The sequence below is a fragment of the Haematobia irritans genome, chromosome 2 (assembly GCF_050003625.1).
Source record: "Haematobia irritans isolate KBUSLIRL chromosome 2, ASM5000362v1, whole genome shotgun sequence".
Lineage (NCBI taxonomy): Eukaryota > Metazoa > Arthropoda > Insecta > Diptera > Muscidae > Haematobia > Haematobia irritans.
The window spans coordinates 102,446,169-102,467,017 of record NC_134398.1 but is presented as its reverse complement, the minus strand read 5'-3'; the positions used below and the strand labels follow the sequence as shown (position 1 = coordinate 102,467,017).

Below are 20,849 nucleotides of genomic sequence, written 5' to 3'. Positions count from 1 at the left end.
TACCTAACAAATTTGAAACTGATGTAGCGATGATCTGAGAAGCTATGTTCACTTAAAACCTGCCAATCAGATATCATTTCATTCAGTTCTTGCGATGCCAAGGTGACGTCCAAAACCTCTTGCCTGTTTTTAGTGACAAAGGTTGGGACATCTCCCTTATTGCAAACTACCAAATTAGTACGCAAAATCAACTCGAGGAGATACTCTCCTCTTTTATTAATGTCACCACTTCCCCATATACTATGATGTGCATTTGCATCGCATCCCATAATGAGTTGGGACATCTCCCTTATTGCAAACTACCAAATTAGTACGCAAAATCAACTCGAGGAGATACTCTCCTCTTTTATTAATGTCACCACTTCCCCATATACTATGATGTGCATTTGCATCGCATCCCATAATGAGTTTTGTCTTTGTTTTCAATGACTCCTCAACTAAGGTGTTAACGGCACATGGAGGCATCTCCCTATCATCTCCCATGTAGACCGAAGATACCCAATATTTGCATTTGGCTATTTCTAAACTGGCAACGACAGTATCTGCATTGCATTGAAGGAAGCAGAGACAAGTTAAGCTCGTTTTTAGCAAATATACAGGCTCGATTTACATCATTACCAGTATACTGCAATAGTTTGAACCCCGAAGTACTTAATTCACATAATTTATTTCTATAAACATATGGTTCTTGAATAAGAACTATATCTATGTCCCCTTTCATCAGGAGAACGAGATTTTCAACAACCGTCACATCAGCCGTTTCAATCGTGTCATCAAGAATGTCCTCTTTAGAGATTTCGGTGACTCTCGCAATAACCATAGGTTCAACTTTGGTGAGTTTTGAGGCAGTAGAAACCTCCTCTCGCATACGGTGTCTATCAATGTCTGCATCTTTGGTATCTCCCTCAACTTCGCAAGAGGATCCGCTTACTTCTGATTCAGACAGAGGTTTGTCCATTACTGAATCCTTTAGCTGATCGCTTTTATATACCTTCATTTGGATATAATGAAAGCCATAACATACACGGCCCTGAGACTTTGCTAGATGTGGCAAAGACTGAGTGTTCAATATAAACACTGCATGCCGTCTTGGTCCATCCACTTCATCTAAAGGGCCAACCTTCCTATCAGCTGTTGGAAGATTGTTTCAGTCTATTTAAAATAGATTCAGGGTCAGGAGGGTTTGCAGGTATCCACGCATGTGCTCTAGGTCTAGCCGGTATTCTTCTCGACTAACACTAGAGCAGCTCCCTCCCAAACTTCACCAATTAGTATCAGAGCAGCTTTAAAACATTCTATAGTCCTCAAATGCGACTAGCTTAAATCGACCTTGATACCAACCAGCTTCTTGGTGTCGAGGATCTGTGCCGGGAAACTTTTCCAGCACCTGTGAGTAGACGCCAGACAAAGCATTCTCAATTTCCCCCCATTTTTGCTTTGGAACCATACCGTCCAATGCTCCTTTATTAATGATAGCCATCACAAGGCTGTCTTTAGCAACTGAGGCAAACGATCGTTGATACCTTGTGGAGGATGGCAGCTCATCCGGTGATCGTTCCCTTTTTCCAGCCTCAAGAATTCCTTGAGCCCATTTTAAGGAATCGCTTTGTTTAGCCGACAACGTGCTTGGGTCGACTGATCCTAATTTCTTTAGGATAAACAAAGCATTTCTGCGTTCCTTGAATCTCTTTCGTGAGGGATTGCCTTCTTTTGATGCCGTTACCTTGGAAAAGCTTCGACTTGTCAAAGTGTCGCCACCTGTCGACCCGACTACAGGTCGACTAATTGGGCCTAACTCTTGGTCATTGCCCAAATTTATAACTCCAGTCGATACACGTCCACTGGGCCCTGAAGTTAGCAACCCAGTGGATGTCTTTGAATTTCGCTGCATGGTGGCTTAATATCCCACCACACTTGGGGATATTAAGCCGCTATTAAAAAACACGTCCGTTCCGTTCGACGGTTGAATGAAAATTTTCTGTTGGTTTTTATAAAATATTACTAGAATCTATAACTTCAGTCTATAGACTCAGAATCACCTTCTGGATCTAGCCCTTGGTGTCCGTCCATATCTCTGTCCATGTTAGCCTCTACTCAAAACTATTGCTTTTAAAGAATTGTTTGCTTGTACCAAAAAGTTATATTCATTATGTATATACTAAATAAAAAATTATTATAAAAATTATTTTTATGTCTTCATGAGCGTTATCGTTTTCGTCATATATAACAAAATGTCTATAATTGTCGGCTTGGATTGTCACAATACTCACCTGGATTGTTGCAAGTATTTCCACCAAGAAGTGGTTTTGGTGGAAGTTTTGGTAAATTATCTACATTCTGACATAACTCTACAGAAGTCGGTTGCTGGTTGCTATTTGTCGTGGTAGTGTTATGATGGGTGTGTAAATTTTGATTGTGGAGAAGAGGGGCAGGATATCCGGACAGTGATGAACATGATATATTTTTGTGAATTATTTGAGTGGGCTGGTACATATCAGCAGTGGGGCATCCAGAAAAATCATGTGGTGATACTGGTGTCATTGGTGTTATTGGAGATGTCGTTGTGGAGGAACTTAATGCTGGTGAGATTGATTGATCATCCGAATAAATAGTGGATGTAGTACTTAGGTGTGGGGGAGCATTCGATGTTGAGGATGTGTTTGATATTTGGTTTCCGGAATTTGCGCGCTTTTCGATCGCAGAATTTCGTCGTATCATAATACTACTTGTGTTAGGTAACATCAAACTATTTGTATTCAACCAGCTATCCTTATCTACCGTAAAGTTCGCCCCGGTGGAATGGCAAAGATAATGAACGTGGGTATTAATTCTGGGTGGAATGGGGGGAGGACTTATTTCCCCATCTCGCGGTGGAAGCTGAAAAGTTGTAAAAGTTATATATAATAATATCATCATTAACATATGTTAAACTAACCATTGGGGCATCAGATGTTTGACGTCTTTGTGCTGTGTCTGCACTTCCTGTGCGTTCTTTTCTCCTTGGAGGAAGGGGTGGAGGTGCCGAACGATAATGAACAATTGAAGATGATGGTACATTTACATGTGGAGAAACAGGTACCGATGAGTTACAGAATTCCAACTCTGTAGACTGCGATTTAGGACTAGTTGGGGCAGTAAATGAAGCTCTGGCGGTACTGCAAAATTAAAAATAATATGTGTAATTAAATTATCTTAAGAAGAAACATTTGTAGAGGATGCTTAAATTATACAACTAGTTTCAATTATGAAAAAGTGACTAAACAATAGTTTAACATCAGTATATGAATTTAAATTATCCTAAGACTCATATAGATGAATTAGGACGATTATTGTAAAATTAGTTTGATTAGATTTGAGGTTAATAAATAGTATGGCTCCAGCAGCACAATATTCTAGTTTGATTGGAAGTTTAGAGTAAATTACTTGATTCACGATTTTTATGGTGCTGGAAGCGGATATCTAGGGATATGGTATTTGGCAGAGCTCAGTATTGTTACTTCACTTCTTATCCGTTTATTATGGAACATTTTGTATTTTTTCAATTGAACTGTTTGCCGCACATTCCCTATATTAAGTACCGTTATTCATATTGGTTTTTGTGCTTGTTTATAGATTAGAAGTATATTAGGAGGGCACTGAGTTTTTTTCGATTAACCAATTTAACTTGTGATATTTAATGTCAAGTTCATCGCAACTTTTTATTAATATGAATTTTAAAGTATAATTTTGAATCTAGTGTAAAATCAAGATATTTTGATGAGTTTGAAGATGGCACTCGTACATTGCCTTTACTAGGGGTATGCAATTATCGCAGAGCTAACAGGAACATATTTGCGACTTTTAAGCTCTAGACAACAGTATTATTTGTATCGCAAGGTCAAAAAGAACAGATTTGCTACTTTTACGGTCTAGACACCAGTATTTTGTTCATTGATGTATCTTATTACAAAAGTTGATATGTTTTAGAGCAATTTTCTATTTGTTTTATAGTAAAACCCTTTAGTGGCTTTCGATTTTACGATGTTGCCAAGAGGGGCGTAATTTCCCACAGTACCAACTATTATAACTAAAATATTTTCGTGACTTTAGTGTTATCAAAAGTTAGATTTAAATAGAGTCGCTTATTGGCGGAGTAGGCTCCACATGTTTTTTTGTAGGCTTATTTCTTGTTTTTTAATCTTTTTTCACAAGGTTCCACTAGGCTTCCGTTCCCAATTTCTCTTCGTTCGTTGCATAGACGATCCGATGGGCGTTTCCGGATTTAGTTAAGAGGTTTCTTTACTACTCCCACTATAGCTTGGTACAATATTTGTGGGAAATGTGGCCACAATGCTATGCATTCACTGCCGACATTTCAAAGATATATCTTATCCCCATCGCTACCATATACTCTTAAGTGACACTATAACAACCACCAACTGTGATGGCAAATGTATGGAAAAATTAAAGCATTTTGATAGGAATCCCAAGTACCAAAATGTAATATTCAATAAATGTGGCAGAGCACATTGTGAACTCAAGGTCCATGTTCATGGCGATATCAAAACTCACAATTTCGATGGATCCGGAAGGGGCGTAAAATTGGCGCAGAAGCAATGAATTCAAACAAAGAAGGAGGGGGGCAGCACGTCCACGCATGTAGGGATGTCATATATTATGTTTGCTCCATACATATAATAGGCCTTTCACCACTACTTGCGTGAACTTACCGCATCCTTGCACCAACTGTGCAAAATCCTACTAACCTCTCTGTAAAAACTATATAAATAATTTTATAAGAATTAGATCAACATAAATATTTTAATTCGGATAATATTAATAATTCAAAGGGATCTGAACATTCCCATGTTCATGTTGGGATAATCAGATGATTTCAAAAACTTTAATTGTGCTTTAATCTGAAGAAAAGACATAAAATATTAAAATAATAATGATACTTCTTATACTCATTCAAGAGATTGCTTTTGTTCGTTTAAACGTATGATTTTAGTGTAATTCAATAAGATATACTCGCACCGCTCTTGGTCTACTTTATATTCCCAAAAACGTCACGCCGTGTACCAAGTGGCGACATCTAGTTTTTATATGACGCGGATAGCGACATCTACCTTTCGGCCGTGTATTAAAGTTTAGAATGCACACGTCTGAAGTTGTATACAGTTTATAAACCAGACTTAACGAAAGTTTTCGGCATATATATGGCACGTGCGGCCAAATTCGTTCTGTTTCCGGGTGGTCTTCGACGTGGCAAGAAAAGTCAGCCATCTTTCTTTTGGAGTTTTAAGTCTGCGTTGAATAAATAGGCAGCCATAATTTGTGATAAATTTATTGTACTCCAAGTCGAAGTGTAATTATATTTCGTTATAAACTTGTGCCACCGTAAGTTGAAGTTCAAGACTACGAGCTATTATTTAACAAATAAGCCTCCTTGACAGTTCGAAGAGGTGAGAACATTTTATAGAAGCCGACACTGAACGCGGAAACTGACAGCGGAAAAACTAATTTATTTTTTTAGCCATCCGGAATAAATTCACCAAAGACTTTGTTTAGAGCGATAACAGTTGCGACATAGTCTGTTCTGTGGTCCACATAAAGTTGCTGCAACTTCGCCTAAAGTCAGAGCGGCCTTTGTAAAACAACAATGTGAACGGCAAAGAAATCATCGGCCATTACATAATCGCCAAACAATTGTTTCAGTAGGGGATATTTAAAACCCTTAAATCATATTCCGCTAACTTACGCCAGTCGACGAGACAAAAGAAAACAAATTTTCCTTTGAGCAAGTATTACTCAAAAGATAAAAAAAGGAAAAACCCTCATACACACTGCACCCAGAAAAAAGTTTCTTCGAAACTAAAGGAAAAAATGTTCATAAATTTAGTTTAGCCATTTTATTTCCATTCAGTTAAATTTTTGTGTGAAATAATCAAATTTACTTGTTTCAGTAAAAAAAAATCCTAAACTGAAAGCAGTTAGGAATAGTTCATTAACTAGAATAAGGCATGGCATTTTACTAATACTGTTTTTTTTTCGCTGGGTATAAGAATTTACTACTGAAAAGAAAATTTTATTCAATGATAACAAAGTATTCGTAAAAATAAACAAAAACCGAACTAAAACCAAGTTTCCTCAAATTTAGTAAGATTTCTTATAAAATGATAATTCTGACTTCCTTTATTATAGAAAGCTTATCATACATACGAATAACATTTGGCATAGAAAAATATTTTAGTTCATACTAAGAAGTATTCAATCCTTTCAAAACTTAAGGAAACACACTTGTTAGAATATAGGAAAATTTCCTACATTTCTTTTATCTACCTGTAATCGATACCTGTCATCGATGTGTTTGCGCGTGGGGTTTTTTTTTAGTTGGAATCGCGTTGTTATGGCATACTGAGAAATTGTTAAAAATAATATAGTATATTAATATAATAAAAACAAATAAAATATATAAAATGTTTGTTAGTTTAAATTAGTGAGAAAAATGTTCGTTTTTTGAAAATTGGTCTATAAAAAAAAAAAACCAAAACACCAGCAGTATAAAAACACCTTCATTCGACTTCATTAACAGGTAATATTCAGTGACGCTAACCTTTTGTGAAAAAATTGGTTTAGGATTTTTTTGTTTATTTATTTGTTTATTTGTAGGTATTGAAATTGTAAAAGGTGGACAAAATTACTAGGCAGCAACTTTTTCAAAGTGAAAGGTACTAGAAGAAGAAAAACATGTGTTTTAATATTTCAAGGCCAGTCGATGCTGTTGATTATAAATAAATATATTTAATATATTAATAAAACATGTATTTTATTGAAGAAAAAATTGCGTATATAAATACATAAAATTATATTTAAAAACGAAGGTAAGCAGTTCTAAATTTGAAGTAAAAGGTTTACCACAAATATGTAAGATTTGTCGAAATGAATGAAAAAAGTTCAATAAAATCATTCCATATATGAATTCAATTCAGTTAAATTTTTTCATTCTGTAGTATAGTGGTACATAAATATAGGAAAATGTTAACTAATATATGGAATGCATTCTACCTAATTTCTACTAAAATCACATCGTTCAAACAAATAAAAATGTCTTTGGCGCTATACGAAGTTCAACTTTCTTCACAATGAGTTCATTTTAACTTAAAGAAGGGGTCTCTTTATTCTGGGTGTGTGACGATAGTCGGCGATCGAAGACCCGTTGAACTTTTAAGCCTTTCTACCACCACCATATTTTTCTGGACGAAAACAAACTCATCATTCAAACCTGTCATTGATCAAACAACCCTCAACGCCACGGTGACAGTTTGCTCAACAATCGACGATCTATTTTTATCGATAGCGACAAAAAGAACATCCAGAAAGTGGGAAAGCATAACCAAAGATAATAAAAGAGGAAGATGGGAGATTGGCTACTGAGCACATCAAACCATTTACCACAGTAGTTTAATACTCGAACCAAACGCGTATACGACAAGTATTGACATAGCATTAAAATGCAAATAAAAAGAAATTAAGAGCACGAAATAAATTTCCATAAAGGGGAAAATGTAATTTTTTTGTTGTTGCCTAAAATTAAACATTGTTTCATTTAGAAAATTACATTTTTCATTTAAAAAATAAAAACGAAAAACAACTAAAAGATTACAAACATGTATTAAACTAATCTGGTAAATGCAACATTTGGTATGACGCAAGCCAATCTCCCATCTTCCTCTTTTATTATCTTTGAGCATAACAACAACGCCGGAGTATTGACGACACAACAACAGCAAGCAGCAATATTCATTCTTGGTTCAACAACACTTGCAGAAACACACAGACGTCAGGACGGGTAGTAAATTTGTCCGTACTATTTTTAGTACACATTCATAGTCATCGTGGAGGAAGGTAAATTGTATTGCATGTGTGAGTGCCCACATAACTGCCCTTCAGTTCTTCGGACTGGTCCCAAACCGGTCGTTTCACCTGTCCTTTATAGCCGGTACATGTCCTTTAACTGGTTAGGTGACCGGTGAAATTAACATGGGGTTGTCATAGGAAGGGTCAATTGACCCCCACATAGATACCTACAAACCAATCCTTTAACCGGTTGTTTTCAACCCATCAATTAACCAGTTCAAATAGACATGTTAGAGAGACAGTTCTAAAAAAACAAATTTTTCCACCAATTTTACTTCTTATTTCTATCAATGTTGTTTTTTACTTTTATTTGTCTTATTATCTAATTTTTACAATTTGAAAAACTTTTTCGCTCCACCCAGGTTTTGAACCTGGGTTTACTGGCAGCATAACAGAACGCCTTAACGCATTGAGCCGCAAAAGCCATTGAACACACAACATTGAAACGTCAATTTAAATGTTTGTGATATTGGTAGAAAATGAATAAATGTAGGGAAAATATAATTGAAAAAAATCTAAAAATAGAACTGTCCCTGTTATAGATGCAAAAGGGCCAGAAATGTGTTAATTAACCCTGTGATAGAGACATTTGAACCGGTTAGGGGATGGGTTCATTGTGGTCTAGAGACAAATGCATGAAGTGGCTACCAATTGGCTAAATACAACCAGTCCCATGACCGGTATAAAATTCCAATTGCTTGGAAAAAGGGGTCAATTGCCACCAAAAAAACTGAAGGGTGGTAGCGTTGGTTGTTTCTCTGTAAACCAATACTGGAGTACGTGTTTGGCCAAAGAAGAAAAAGAAGGAAAAACGAAAGAAGTGAGAGCAATAGAGCTCCACTAAAAAAGTTCACTCGATATTGTGAGTTATGCCTATTTCACAGTTATCGATAACAATTTTGCCGGTTGGCCCAGGAAAATCGAAACAACTTTGATGTTCGTGACTGTTTCATAGAAACATCATCTTTAACCATTTTTATTTGCAAAAATTACATTGATACTTGTCTGATACCATTTATATTTTAAATTTAAAGTAATTTGTATCGATATTTACGTGTAATACTGATTTCATTTTGGTGAAACAAAGAGATCAGTATACCAGTGACACAATTTAGTGGTTGTATTTTTTTGTCATTACTTTTTGTTGATATTTTCTGCGTTTTGCCAGAATGAAATCAGCAAGCAAAGACCCTTTAGTTAGTCAATATTGATTTCCTTTATTCTTTACCGTTGAGTTATTTACAGTTTGGTCTTATGCAAATGATATTATTGATTGAAGATTATTTGATCTACATACTCGTGATTTTCTGTGGAATATTAGTTCACTCTTGATGGATTTGGTGATATTTTGCCCCTTGTTCATAGCGCTATGTTAGGAAGGTAAAATAGGTGTCCAATTTTGAAATGAAAATTATACTGTTGGGAAATGATTATCCATTAATGTTGATTTTGTGATTTATATCATTACTTAGTTTGTGAAATTTATAATTGACTCGTTGAAACGATGCGATTAATAATTCCTGCACTTATTAATAACTGAATACTAATTATAAGGAATATTGGAAAAGATAATTTCAGTACTTATTGGTGAGCAAACTCTAAGTTAAGAAATTATTTACAATGTATGGATTTTTATAGACATTCATCACTGTAATAAACCTTCGAAAATTGAAATTATTAGGTATTTGGTCGTGAAATAAAGATTTTAGGGGTAACCATGATTAAGTAGGCCCGAGTGTTACCATGGTAGGTCATAGGTGAGTGACCGGGGGTGCGATTAGGCCGGGAATTTACACCATTTCCCTCTGTTTTCAATCATATCACCACAGATTTGACGCGAATTGGTTCTGGCTCCTTCTTTTCAGTTTTTGAAGATCTTTGGTCAAATTTTTGGTTACACTGGTACAAATAATTTTTTTTTACCAGCGGTTTTCAACACCCGCCCAAGCCCGACGAGCCTTAGCCGCAGTGCTGCCGCTACTACTTCAATCGAAGTATCTTGCTTCATTTTCACAAAATTTACTTCGTCACTCCTTCTTCCAAAAATCTGCTTCACTTTTTGTTCTGCTTCAAATTTTAAAAATTTTCCCCATATTACCTAATTGTTTTTCCTATTCCTTTAATTACTATGAACATAGCGGTTTTAATCATTGAATTATTAACCGATGTGGACCAATTTTTGCATAGTTGTTAGAGACCATATACTTACACCATGTACCAAATTTCAGCCGGATCGAATGAAATTTGGTTCTCTTAGGGGCTCCGCAAACCAAATCGGGGGATCAGTTTATATGGGGGCTATATATAATTATGGACCGATGTGGACCAATTTTTGCATGGTTGTTAGAGATCATATGCTGAAACCATGTACCAAATTTCACCTGGATCGGATGAAATTTGCTTCTCTTAGAGTCCCCGCAAGCCAAATTTAGGGGTCCGTTTATATGGGGGCTATACGTAAAAGTGGACCGATATGGTCCATTTGCAATACCATCCGACCTACATCAATAACAACTACTTGTACCAAGTTTCAAGTCGATAGCTTCTTTCGTTCGGAAGTTAGCGTGATTTCAACAGACGGACGGACATGCTCAGATCGACTCAGAATTTCACCACGACCCAGAATATATATACTTTATGGGGTCTTAGAGCAATATTTCGATGTGTTACAAACGGAATGACAAAGTTAATAAAACCCCCATCCTATGGCGGAGGGTTTAATAAAATGAATTCTATTGTTTTGTTTTCAAAAATGTATGCTACTTCAATTTTATTCAATCTACTCCACTTTTTTCCAAAATCAATTTTTCACTAGCGGCAGCACTGCTTGGCCGTGCACAGATCGACAAGTTGCCAGTGTAGTAGTACAAATTGGACAACTGTTCGATGGATAGTTGAATCGTGACAGATAATAAGAAGAAATGGCGCCCAACGTGGGGCCAGAATCCAATTTTGTTTTTCGAAATTCCATAATCAAAGTGTCCCAGTTTTTCCGTAGAAAATTCCATATTTTTTTTTTTAGAAAATTCCAAAATAATTTTTTTTTTTTTTTTTTTTTGTTCAAAAGTCCAGAGTCCATTTTTTATCGCCATAGTCTATTTTTTTTTTTTTTTTCAAATATTCCGAATCCATTTTTTTAGTCCAAATCGTTAGAATATATTTTTTGTAAATTCCAGAATCCCGTTTTCCGGAATTGTCACAATTCAAATACTCAAAATTCAGAATATATTTTTTTAATTTAAATTTACAGAATCTCCATTTCTGAAATTCAAGTTTTCAGAGTCCAAACTTTTAGCATCCATTTTTTTTTTAATTTACAAAATCGGAATTTTAAAATTTAAATTGTTGAAATCCAAAGTTCCTGAATCCTAATATTTGGAATACCAATCTAGGGAATTTTGAAGGGCAGTGAGAAACAGTATTGTATAACATTTTTGAGGAATTAATCAAGGCAAGTTTGAAATTCCGAGTAGTGTGTTTTTTGTTTCATTAGTCAGTTTGGACATGGGTTAAGCCAAAGCTATGCAATGTAAGCAGGAAAGTGCACGTGAGTCAAGATTTCAGTCAGTCTTAGCGGTCTGATAAGCAGACAAACTAATTGCGACGTTTTTTAGACTCAGTTACAGTCAGTTATTTTAGTGTTAGTCCAAGTTAGAGCCAAAGTTTCAACGCATGAAGGAACATTATTTTCACTGCATAGGAGTATATTTTAGGCATTCGAGATGTTAGACTTTTGAATTCTCTCCCTCACGCAAAATTCACAGTTCCATCAATCTGTTTTGTTATTATAGAATTTATTGCACGTACCAAATACCGAACCTGCTATGATTATCTCAAGACAAACACATCTGGTTATTTATTTTGTTTTGGTTAATTTTTTTTTATATCTTTATATAATTTTGTTTTGGTTGAGTTTTGTTGGACATTTTTCTACTATTCTCTTTGAAAGAAATCAATTTCAAAGGGAAACCTTTCTGATTTGGTTAAAAGATACGTTACCGTACATGGGAATACGTCTCTTGATTCGATCTAAGTTATTTTTGTATTGGTTTTTCAATAATAGACTGAAGATAGTTTATTTGAAAGGTGAGAACGTAAACGGAGTAGGAGTCAGACTACCGCTTGCAGTTTTCGGGTTTCTCTTTCAGCCGAGTTCACGGGGTAGGGGTTTGATCATTCTATCCGCCATCGGTTCTCGTTATATGGTTTTTATTCACGTACACACAGGGTGTACACAGCCGAATTATATTTTTTTGAAAGACTGGATCACATTCAACTCGAGGTTGAGTCTGGAACATTAAGGTCTGTAGAGATTTATAATTCGGGGCAGCCTTCGCTGGCTCGTGCATTAGTGGCCATGTTCCGTATGTTTGGTTGTAGTTTGATCATCGATTCCCCGGTGTAGCTTCTACTAGCAGTTCGACTCTAGTCTAAGATATACTGAAGCGAACCTCGTGAATGTTTTGGGAGGATTCTGATTAGCTACAAGCATCCATCCGTATCGGACTTACTCTAGTGGGACTTTAGGAGTGAGTTACCAGGCCTGGAGAGCCTATCAGGTCTTTCTTCCTTTTTACTTTGCTGGAACCAGTTTTTACTCTGCTATACGGACCAATCATCACCAATCAGAACTGTTCATCATTACCCAATGTTGACATAGGTTTAATATTGTTGGCCATTCTCGGTCACATTCGCGATTTAAAGAACGTTATCAATACTTAATTTTTTTCTCGAATCCATCGTCACCTACATCAAATGCTAACACGTTCTAAAGCTAAAGTGAAAATGCCACAAATAAACCCTAATGCAACCACCATAGCTACGGCTACTACGAATACCAGTACAACCGCGGCAATAAGCCAGTCTATAACATCAACTCAAATAAATAACAGTACTATGTCATCCGGTTCGGAATTGCAAGGTTTTGATGAAAGTTCATGTCTAAGTCCAAATACATCTTTGAACACTGAAGATTTTTCTAGCGAAGCGGCACGTACCATAGTACAGGGTTATCGACAAAGCAGACAGCCTCAGGGTGCCGATGAGACTGAAATTGCTAGGGAGGGCTTAAGACAAATTGAGTTGGTAAAATCAATGGAAGGTTTAATACCATCAATTGTTCGAGCCACTATCAATAGTTTATCACAACAATACACCAACATGAATCAGGTTGATTCTGACTCTTTCGCCGATCGTTCTAATTCGGATCAGGGAATATCAAATGGGCAGGATCCTCAAATATTTCAGATTAGGTCTGGTAATAACCCACAAAAGTCGGTTCAATTGAATAAATCAAATTTCGCAAATCAGGAACGTAATCAAATGTCATTGCCTAATTTAAATGTACCACCACCACCTATTGCACAGGCTTGTGTTACAGGGAGTTCTTATAATCGAACAGGCCAAATGGGTGCGAATCCAAATGTGGATACTTATGATCAAAGTCGTCTTAATGTTTTTTTATGATCACCACCAGGATACACAAGGGATGCGTAATAAGAATTTTGATGCGAACCCTGGTCAATCGCTTTTTGATCGTCCGAATAGGTCAAATTTTGGGAACCATTCACCTAGAAAAAAGTACCTTCGGAACTAAAGGAAAAAATGTTCATAAATTTAGTTTAGCCAATTTATTTCCATTTAGTTAAATTTTTGTTTAAAATAATAAAATTTACTTGCTTCAGAAAAAAATCCTAAACTGAAAGCAGTTAGGAATAGTTCATTAACTAGAATAAGCCATGGAATTTTACTAATACTGATTTCTTCACTGGGTATAAGAATTTACTACTGAACAAGAAAATGTTATTCACTGACAACAAAGCATTCGTAAAAAATAAACAAAATATGAACTAAAACCAAGTTTCCTCAAATTTAGTTAAATTTCTTATAAAATGATAATTCTGACTTCCTTTATTATAGAAAGCTTATCATACATACGAATAACACTTGGCATAAAAAATATTTTAGTTCATTCGTACTAAGAAGTATTCAATCCTTTTAAAACTTAAGGAGACACACTTGTTAGAATATAGGAAATTTTCCTATATTTCTTTTATCTACCTGTAATCGATACCTGTCATCGTTGTAATCGATATGTTTGCGCGTGGGTTGTTTTTTAGTTGGAATCGCGTTGTTATGGTATACGGAGGGATTGTTAAAAAATAATATAGTAAAATAATATAATAAATAAAAAATAAAATATATAAAATATTTGGTATTTTAAATTAGTGAGAAAAAAATACGGTCGTGATGGTGTATCAAGAAAGAAAACAGAATAAGAACCCCTTCATTCGTCTTCATTTTGGAATCTTCAATTAACAGGTAACATTCAGTGACGCTAACCTTTTGGGGAAAATTGGTTTATGTTTTTTATATATTTGTAGGTATCGTTACGCAGCAACTTATTAAAAGTGAAAGGTACAAGAAGAAGAAGAAGAAAAAATGTGTTTTACAGTTGTTGACATTACATGGAAATTGGAAATAGTGGAATAATAAACTAATATTTCAAGGCCAGTCGATGCTGTTGATTCTTAATAGATATATTTAATATATTAATAAAACGTGTATTTTATTGAAGAAAAAATTGCCTATATAAATAAATAAAATTGTATTTAAAAACGAAGGTAAGCAGTTGTAAGTTTGAAGTAAAAAGGTTTACCACAAATAAGTAAGATTTGTCCCAATGAATGAAAAAAGCTCAATAAAATCATTCCATATATGAATTAAATTCAGTTAAATTTTCTCATTCTGTAGTATAAGGGTACATAAATATAGGAAAATGTTAACTAATATATGGAATGCATTCTACCTAATTTCAACGAAAATCACATCGTTCAAAAGGAAAAAGATCAAAAGAAGGTTATAAAGTACGTACGTGTTTTCCAATCGCTCCGCAAGAATTGCTCATAGATCTGCTATTTCTTCGTAAACCATCCAGACCGGCCGATCAACACAAACTTTTAGAGTCGGTGAACCAGAAGAAGTGTGGAGAAGTGTGTGAACAAGGCGTTATTTTGATAATTTCTTAGTAAAAACTTCACAAATCTTCACTTTCCCACAAATTTCCATTGGAAGATCAAAACAAAAATATATGTATTATATGTTAACCGGTAATAACATTTTATCCGCGAAAATCTAAACATAAATAAACAAAACTAGTGACGTCCATAAACTGACATTCAGGCATAGTGTAGTACAACTACTAGCGTACTCTCTCTCAAAGCATTAGAAAGACTGTTTGGCAATAATATACGGTAGATGGCGCCAGTGGTATAGGTGATTGTTGGATATAAATTTGAATAAGGAAATTTGAATAAGAAGTTAACTTTAAAAATTTTAATGTCTGATTTTATGACACCAGCGAAACAGTCTGAAACACAGCAAACGAAGCGTAAGTTGTTTGAAACATCACCTGAAAACTTAAATATGGCGAAGAAACCAGTCGGTAGTATGGATGTAGACGAATTAATGGCAGTTATGACAACTACCATGAATAAGCTACTTGAGGATAAAATGCATGAGCTTCCAAGCAAGTCGGATATCGATGAAATTAAGGTCGGAATAGCGGCAAATAAAGCCGAGATTGCTAAACTACGTGAAGAGAATAGAAAGCTTAAAGAGGAAATAGAAATTTTAAAGAATTCCCTGAAAGAAAACGATAGCACATCGCGATGGTTAGAATATCAAATCAAAAATACCAAGCTGTTATTTAAAGGAGTTAATATAGTTAATAATCCAATAGACTCTATCTCAAAGGTTTGTGTAGATAACTTAAAATTGAACACGAAAATTGTATCAGCCCGAACTATAGCACAACACAATAATACTGCCACAATAGTTGCCGAATTTGAGACAGAAGATATTGTATCGCAAATATTACGTTCTACGAGGTTACTGGCTGGAACACATATATCGGTTGACCGTGGATTAAATCCAAGACGTCAACGTAATAAAATTGGCCTCTTAATAATAAAGAAACGTATACTACAAGAATGCTCAAAGCACAAGATTATAGTACGAGATGATAAGATGAAGATACTAAGCAGAACTTTTACATGGAATACCCAAAATGAACTAATATGTGGAAAAATTGCCGCTGAAGTTGCTTTGAAAGAGATATACGGAAACGATATTAAAACTACGAACTTTAATAACGTTATAGCAGAAATTAAGTCAAAAAACTGAATAATTTCACCAATTCATCAAACCAAACCAACAATGTTACTAAAGAAAATGTTAAGATTAGGATATTGTCATATAACATTAATGGTTTTGATAATAAAATTTTGTACCCTTTGTTTTTTAATTACTTTATGTCATTTGAAATAATCTTTCTACTGGAAACTCACCTCTCCGAAGAAAAAATTGCCAGGGCTGAAAAATTTTTTCCCGGATACGATATTTCTTGGAAATTTGCTACAAGATGCAGCCGTTTTGGAAGGGCAATGAGAGGCATTATGCTGGCTATCAAAAAGTCTGTGGTAAATAATGGGTTGCAGTATAAATTTGGAGAGAGAAGTGGAATAAAATATCTCAAAATCTCTCTCCTAGGGGATACGATAACTTTAATACCACTATATATTAGAAGCTCGAATTGGGAAAATGAATTTGAAGAGGTAAAAAGATATTTTGAAAATTGTGAAAATATAAACCCAATATAAATGGGAAGGATCGGAGAAATGCAGCAAGATATAAGGATGATGAGTCAGTTTATTTATAGAAGCAGTACAGAAAGGAGGCGGAACTCTAAAGATAAGGAGGTTAATGTAAATGGGCGTAAATTCATAAAACTATGCAACGAGTCGAATATGGTTATATTAAACGGTCAGACAACAGGAGATGATGAGGGGAATTTCACCTACGTAAGCAGTAGAGGTGTAATCGACTTTTGTGCTGTGTCACAAAATCTCCTGGGCAACGTAAGCAGATTCTATATAGATGAACAGATTTGGTCGGACCATTTACCAATTATATTAGAATACGACATGGATTGTTTAGAAAATAAAAGCTCAAAACTTAAACTGCTTCCAAAACTAATTTGGAAACAGGAAAATCGAGAAGTTTACCAAAGAAATATTAATACAGAGGTAAGTAAGGAACTGAGGCAAGGAACTATAATGAACGTTAACAAACTTACAAATATAATCAAACAATCGACCCAACCAAGAGCTACACAATCGTATAACCCTAAACAAAAGTGGTTTACCAGTGAATGTTTTTGGTCCCGGAAGAAGTCCTTTAAGTTTCTAAATAAGTACAGGAAGACGCAGCTAAACGAAGATAAAAAGGCATATTTGAAAGCTAAAGCGAAATACATGGAGGTATGTAAGCTGGCAAAACAAAGATACAAAGAGAAACTAAACAATATGATTAATAGTACCGTGAGTGGAAGCGACTGGTGGAATTTACCAAAGAAATAAATAATCAAGATAATAGAATAGGAAATTACGTAACACCCTCCACTTTCAGGGGAATATTTCGAAAAGTTATTAAGTTATGATGACATCATTCAAGAGATACACTATGCTCCGCCTATGATACATCATGAATACTTAGACAGATATATCGCGCTGGATGAGATTAAAAATATTTTGAGCACCGTAAAACTGAACAAAGCCCCAGGAGAGGACAGAATTCCTTATGAGTTTTATATAAATGCACCAGATATATTTCTCAAAGAGCTCGCAAAGACCTTTACAAATATCTACAATAAAGGACGTATAGAAGAATCCTTTTCGAAAATAATTATTTTCCCCATTTATAAAAAAGGTGACGTAAATGACCCGGCTAATTACAGCGCGATATCATTTATGAACACAGCTGCAAAAATACTTATGGGTATCCTCAATGAGAGACTTTCGACATGGGTGAATGAAATGGATATTGCGGTAGAATTTCAAGCTGGGTTTCGAAAAAATTATTGTACCATCGATAATGCATATAACTTAGCCTCAATTGTGAGCATAAAGCTAAACGAAAACAAAAAAGTTTACACATTTTTCGTAGACTTCCGAGCAGCTTTCGACAAAGTGTCACGAAAAGCATTAGTATATAAACTTTTCGCAATGGGATTATCCTTTAAATTCATAAAGCTTATTGAAAATATATATGAAAACACGCAATAGGCGGTATGGACTGGAGAGGAAATTTCGGAATATTTCCAAACATTTTCGGGAGTTAAACAAGGATGTATTTTATCTCCGCTCCTTTTCGCTTTATATATCAATGACCTGCATGACTACTTGGTAGGAGGTTTAGATATAAATGGGAAAAATCTTCGAATTTTATTATATGCCGATGACATAGTTATTGTTGCTGATGAGATCGAAGTAATGCAACAGATGATTAATAATCTTTATAAATATTGTAAGCTATGGAGTATGGAAATAAACATGAATAAATCGAAAGTTATGGTATTCCGGAATGGAGGTAGATTGTCAGAGCGTGAAAAATGGTATTTGAATGGGCAACAAATAGAAACTGTAGCGGAATATAACTATCTTGGGGTGATATTTACCCCCAAACTGAGTTTTAAAAAACATGTACAATGCAGAATATCACAATCGAAAAGGGCTATAAATATGACTTGGAAGAACTTTTTAAACAAAAATTATATTTCACTAGATACGAAATGGAAACTTTATCTGGCAATATGCAACTCGATAAAAAGTTATGCAGCACAATTATGGGGATACGAACATTTTGAAGAAGTAGATAAACTCCAAAGATATTTCCTGAAGCGTATACTGAAGGTCCCAGAAAATACTCCTGATTATGCTATAGATTTAGAGACAAATGTAGACGACGGGCACTTGTATACCCTGAAATTGCATTTCAAATACATATCAAAGACTCTTTATTCGTATGGAATGAACAGATTACCCAACTTTTTTACCAAAATACTTATGGAGAAAGAACTACTTTGGGTTAAACCTATAAATGAGTTATTATCGCATTATGGGGAACAATCAATTGATACTTCAACACCGAAACACACATTCTGCATTTCTGTTACAAACCTGATGGAAAAAATTCAAAATTCAAATAAGAAGTCAACAATTGAAAGAGCCATGCCAAGCAACACAAGGATCTACAAACACTTGGATTACACTAGAGGAACGTCATACATGAGCCATTCATACAAACAAAATGAAATCACTTGGATATTAAAAGCTAGGAGCGGAATGATTTATCTGAATGGCAGTCGTTACACAACAGATGGTGAATATGACAACCACTGCACACTATGTAACCTACGTGAAATCGAAAATATACATCATTTCCTTGGGAAGTGTCCCATACTGAAGATTATAAGAAGACGCATTTTTGGAAAGGACTCACTACAACACCATGAAGTAATACAAATACTTGATGGAAAATGGCACTCAAACTGGAATGGATTGGTAGAATATCTGAAATCTGCATGTTATTATCGAAATCTAATAATGAATGAATATGCATAACAAACAAATACTTCATAACCCTAAGGTACATTGGATAATACAATGAACCGGCAGACGACATATACATGTCATAGCCGTAAAATCTTTAAAATCAAACTTGTCAAATTAAAATTAAAATTGAAACTAAATGATATATTAACTTCATATCGAATATTTTAATATTTATCAAATATTTTTATGAATTTATTATTGTAAATTGTTTGAAATAAAGATTACTACTACTACTACAAAAAAATAAAAATGTCTTTGGCGCTATACGAAGTTCAACTTTCTTCACAATGAGTTCATTTTAACTTAAAGAAGGGGTCACTTTTTTCTGGGTGTTGTTCAGAAATGTTTCGTGGTCAGGATGACCTGCTTTATCGACAGGAACATATGGTAGGAAATTGGCGTCGGATAGATAAGTGGGGACTGAAATTTGACGGGACAATGAAGACACCCAGTGTTGAGGACTTTGTTTTCAGAGTTGAAACCTTACGGGCGGATTATAATTGCTCATGGACAGAGGTGCTTAGGAATTTTCATCTTTTTTTGTCTGGTCCAGCTTTAGATTGGTTTTGGGACTATAGGCGGATGAGTAACAACATGACAGACTGGAGTAGTGATTAGCTTTGATTAGGAATTTCCATCGATTTGAAAGTGATTTTGATATACAAAGGAAGATTTTAGAGAGGAAGCAACTTAGTAATGAACCATTTGATGAATTTTGTAGTGCAGTTCTACATTTGAGAAATCAACAGCGTCATCCGATTAATGAACAAGATTTGGTTGATATCATGAAAAATAATTTGAAGCCATCTATGATGCAACTTTTATTTGCTGTTAGACCCTATGGTTTAGATCACTTTAGAGCAGAAGCTAGAAGAGCTGAGAACATGATAACTCATCAGCGAAATTCCAATACAGCCCGTTATCCACCTAAAAATGTACATGAGTTTGATATTGAACCTATTGAGCAACAGGAAATTTTAGAAATAGACGCTATGAAGGGAAGGAAATTAATTTGCTGGAATTGCAAAGTTGAAGGTCATACTTTTATTGAATGTAAGGAACAGAGATAGAGGAGATTTTGTTATAAATGCGGTTTAGATGATGTAGTTACTCCAACGTGTCCCGTATGTCAAGGAAAAAAATGGAGTACAAACGGAACTCAATCTAGGGCGGTGGTTCGTTCTCAGAAACCAGCCCAGCATCATCAGTAGGAAATTTAGTTGATTCGCTAGATGAAAGTAAGATCAGGATTCTTTCAATGACAAACGAATGTTCTTCCACCTTTAAAAATGATACGAATGCAGATATTTATCCCCAATCCCTTAATGTCATGCTACATCTATTGCCTTTAGACATTTTGGCCAAACAGTCAGCTGCAACAACGGCTGTGCGGTTGCGCGAGCTATCGCTGTGGTCGGAAAATATGTACGGTCATAGTTCGTTCCTCAAAGTAATGCCAGATGTGCCTAACGTAGTGGATTACACCCTGGCAAAACC

General features: G+C 35.1%; 2 protein-coding genes across 3 annotated transcripts in view; one reads left to right on the top strand and one right to left on the bottom strand.

Annotated features, from left to right (window-relative positions):
* The window catches only part of LOC142225905 (protein son of sevenless-like), a 114,207-nt gene extending 99,292 nt beyond the window's left edge, over window positions 1-14,915 (bottom strand). For both annotated transcript variants that reach the window (XM_075295763.1, XM_075295762.1), the window contains exons 1-3: window positions 14,774-14,915; window positions 2,936-3,155; window positions 2,271-2,877 (exon numbers count right to left, since the gene is read on the bottom strand). In XM_075295763.1, coding sequence (XP_075151878.1) covers window positions 2,271-2,877; window positions 2,936-2,938 — 610 coding nt within the window. In that variant the 5' untranslated portion in view covers window positions 2,939-3,155; window positions 14,774-14,915. The remainder of the gene's footprint in view (window positions 1-2,270; window positions 2,878-2,935; window positions 3,156-14,773) is intronic.
* A 2,793-nt stretch (window positions 14,916-17,708) lies between these two features.
* Window positions 17,709-20,563, top strand: LOC142224894 (uncharacterized). The gene is made up of 4 exons (XM_075294671.1): window positions 17,709-17,855; window positions 18,024-19,253; window positions 20,024-20,405; window positions 20,451-20,563. The coding sequence occupies exons 1-4, from the start codon at window positions 17,709-17,711 to the stop codon at window positions 20,561-20,563; spliced, it is 1,872 nt and encodes a 623-aa protein (XP_075150786.1).
* The last annotated feature ends 286 nt before the right edge of the window (window positions 20,564-20,849 follow it).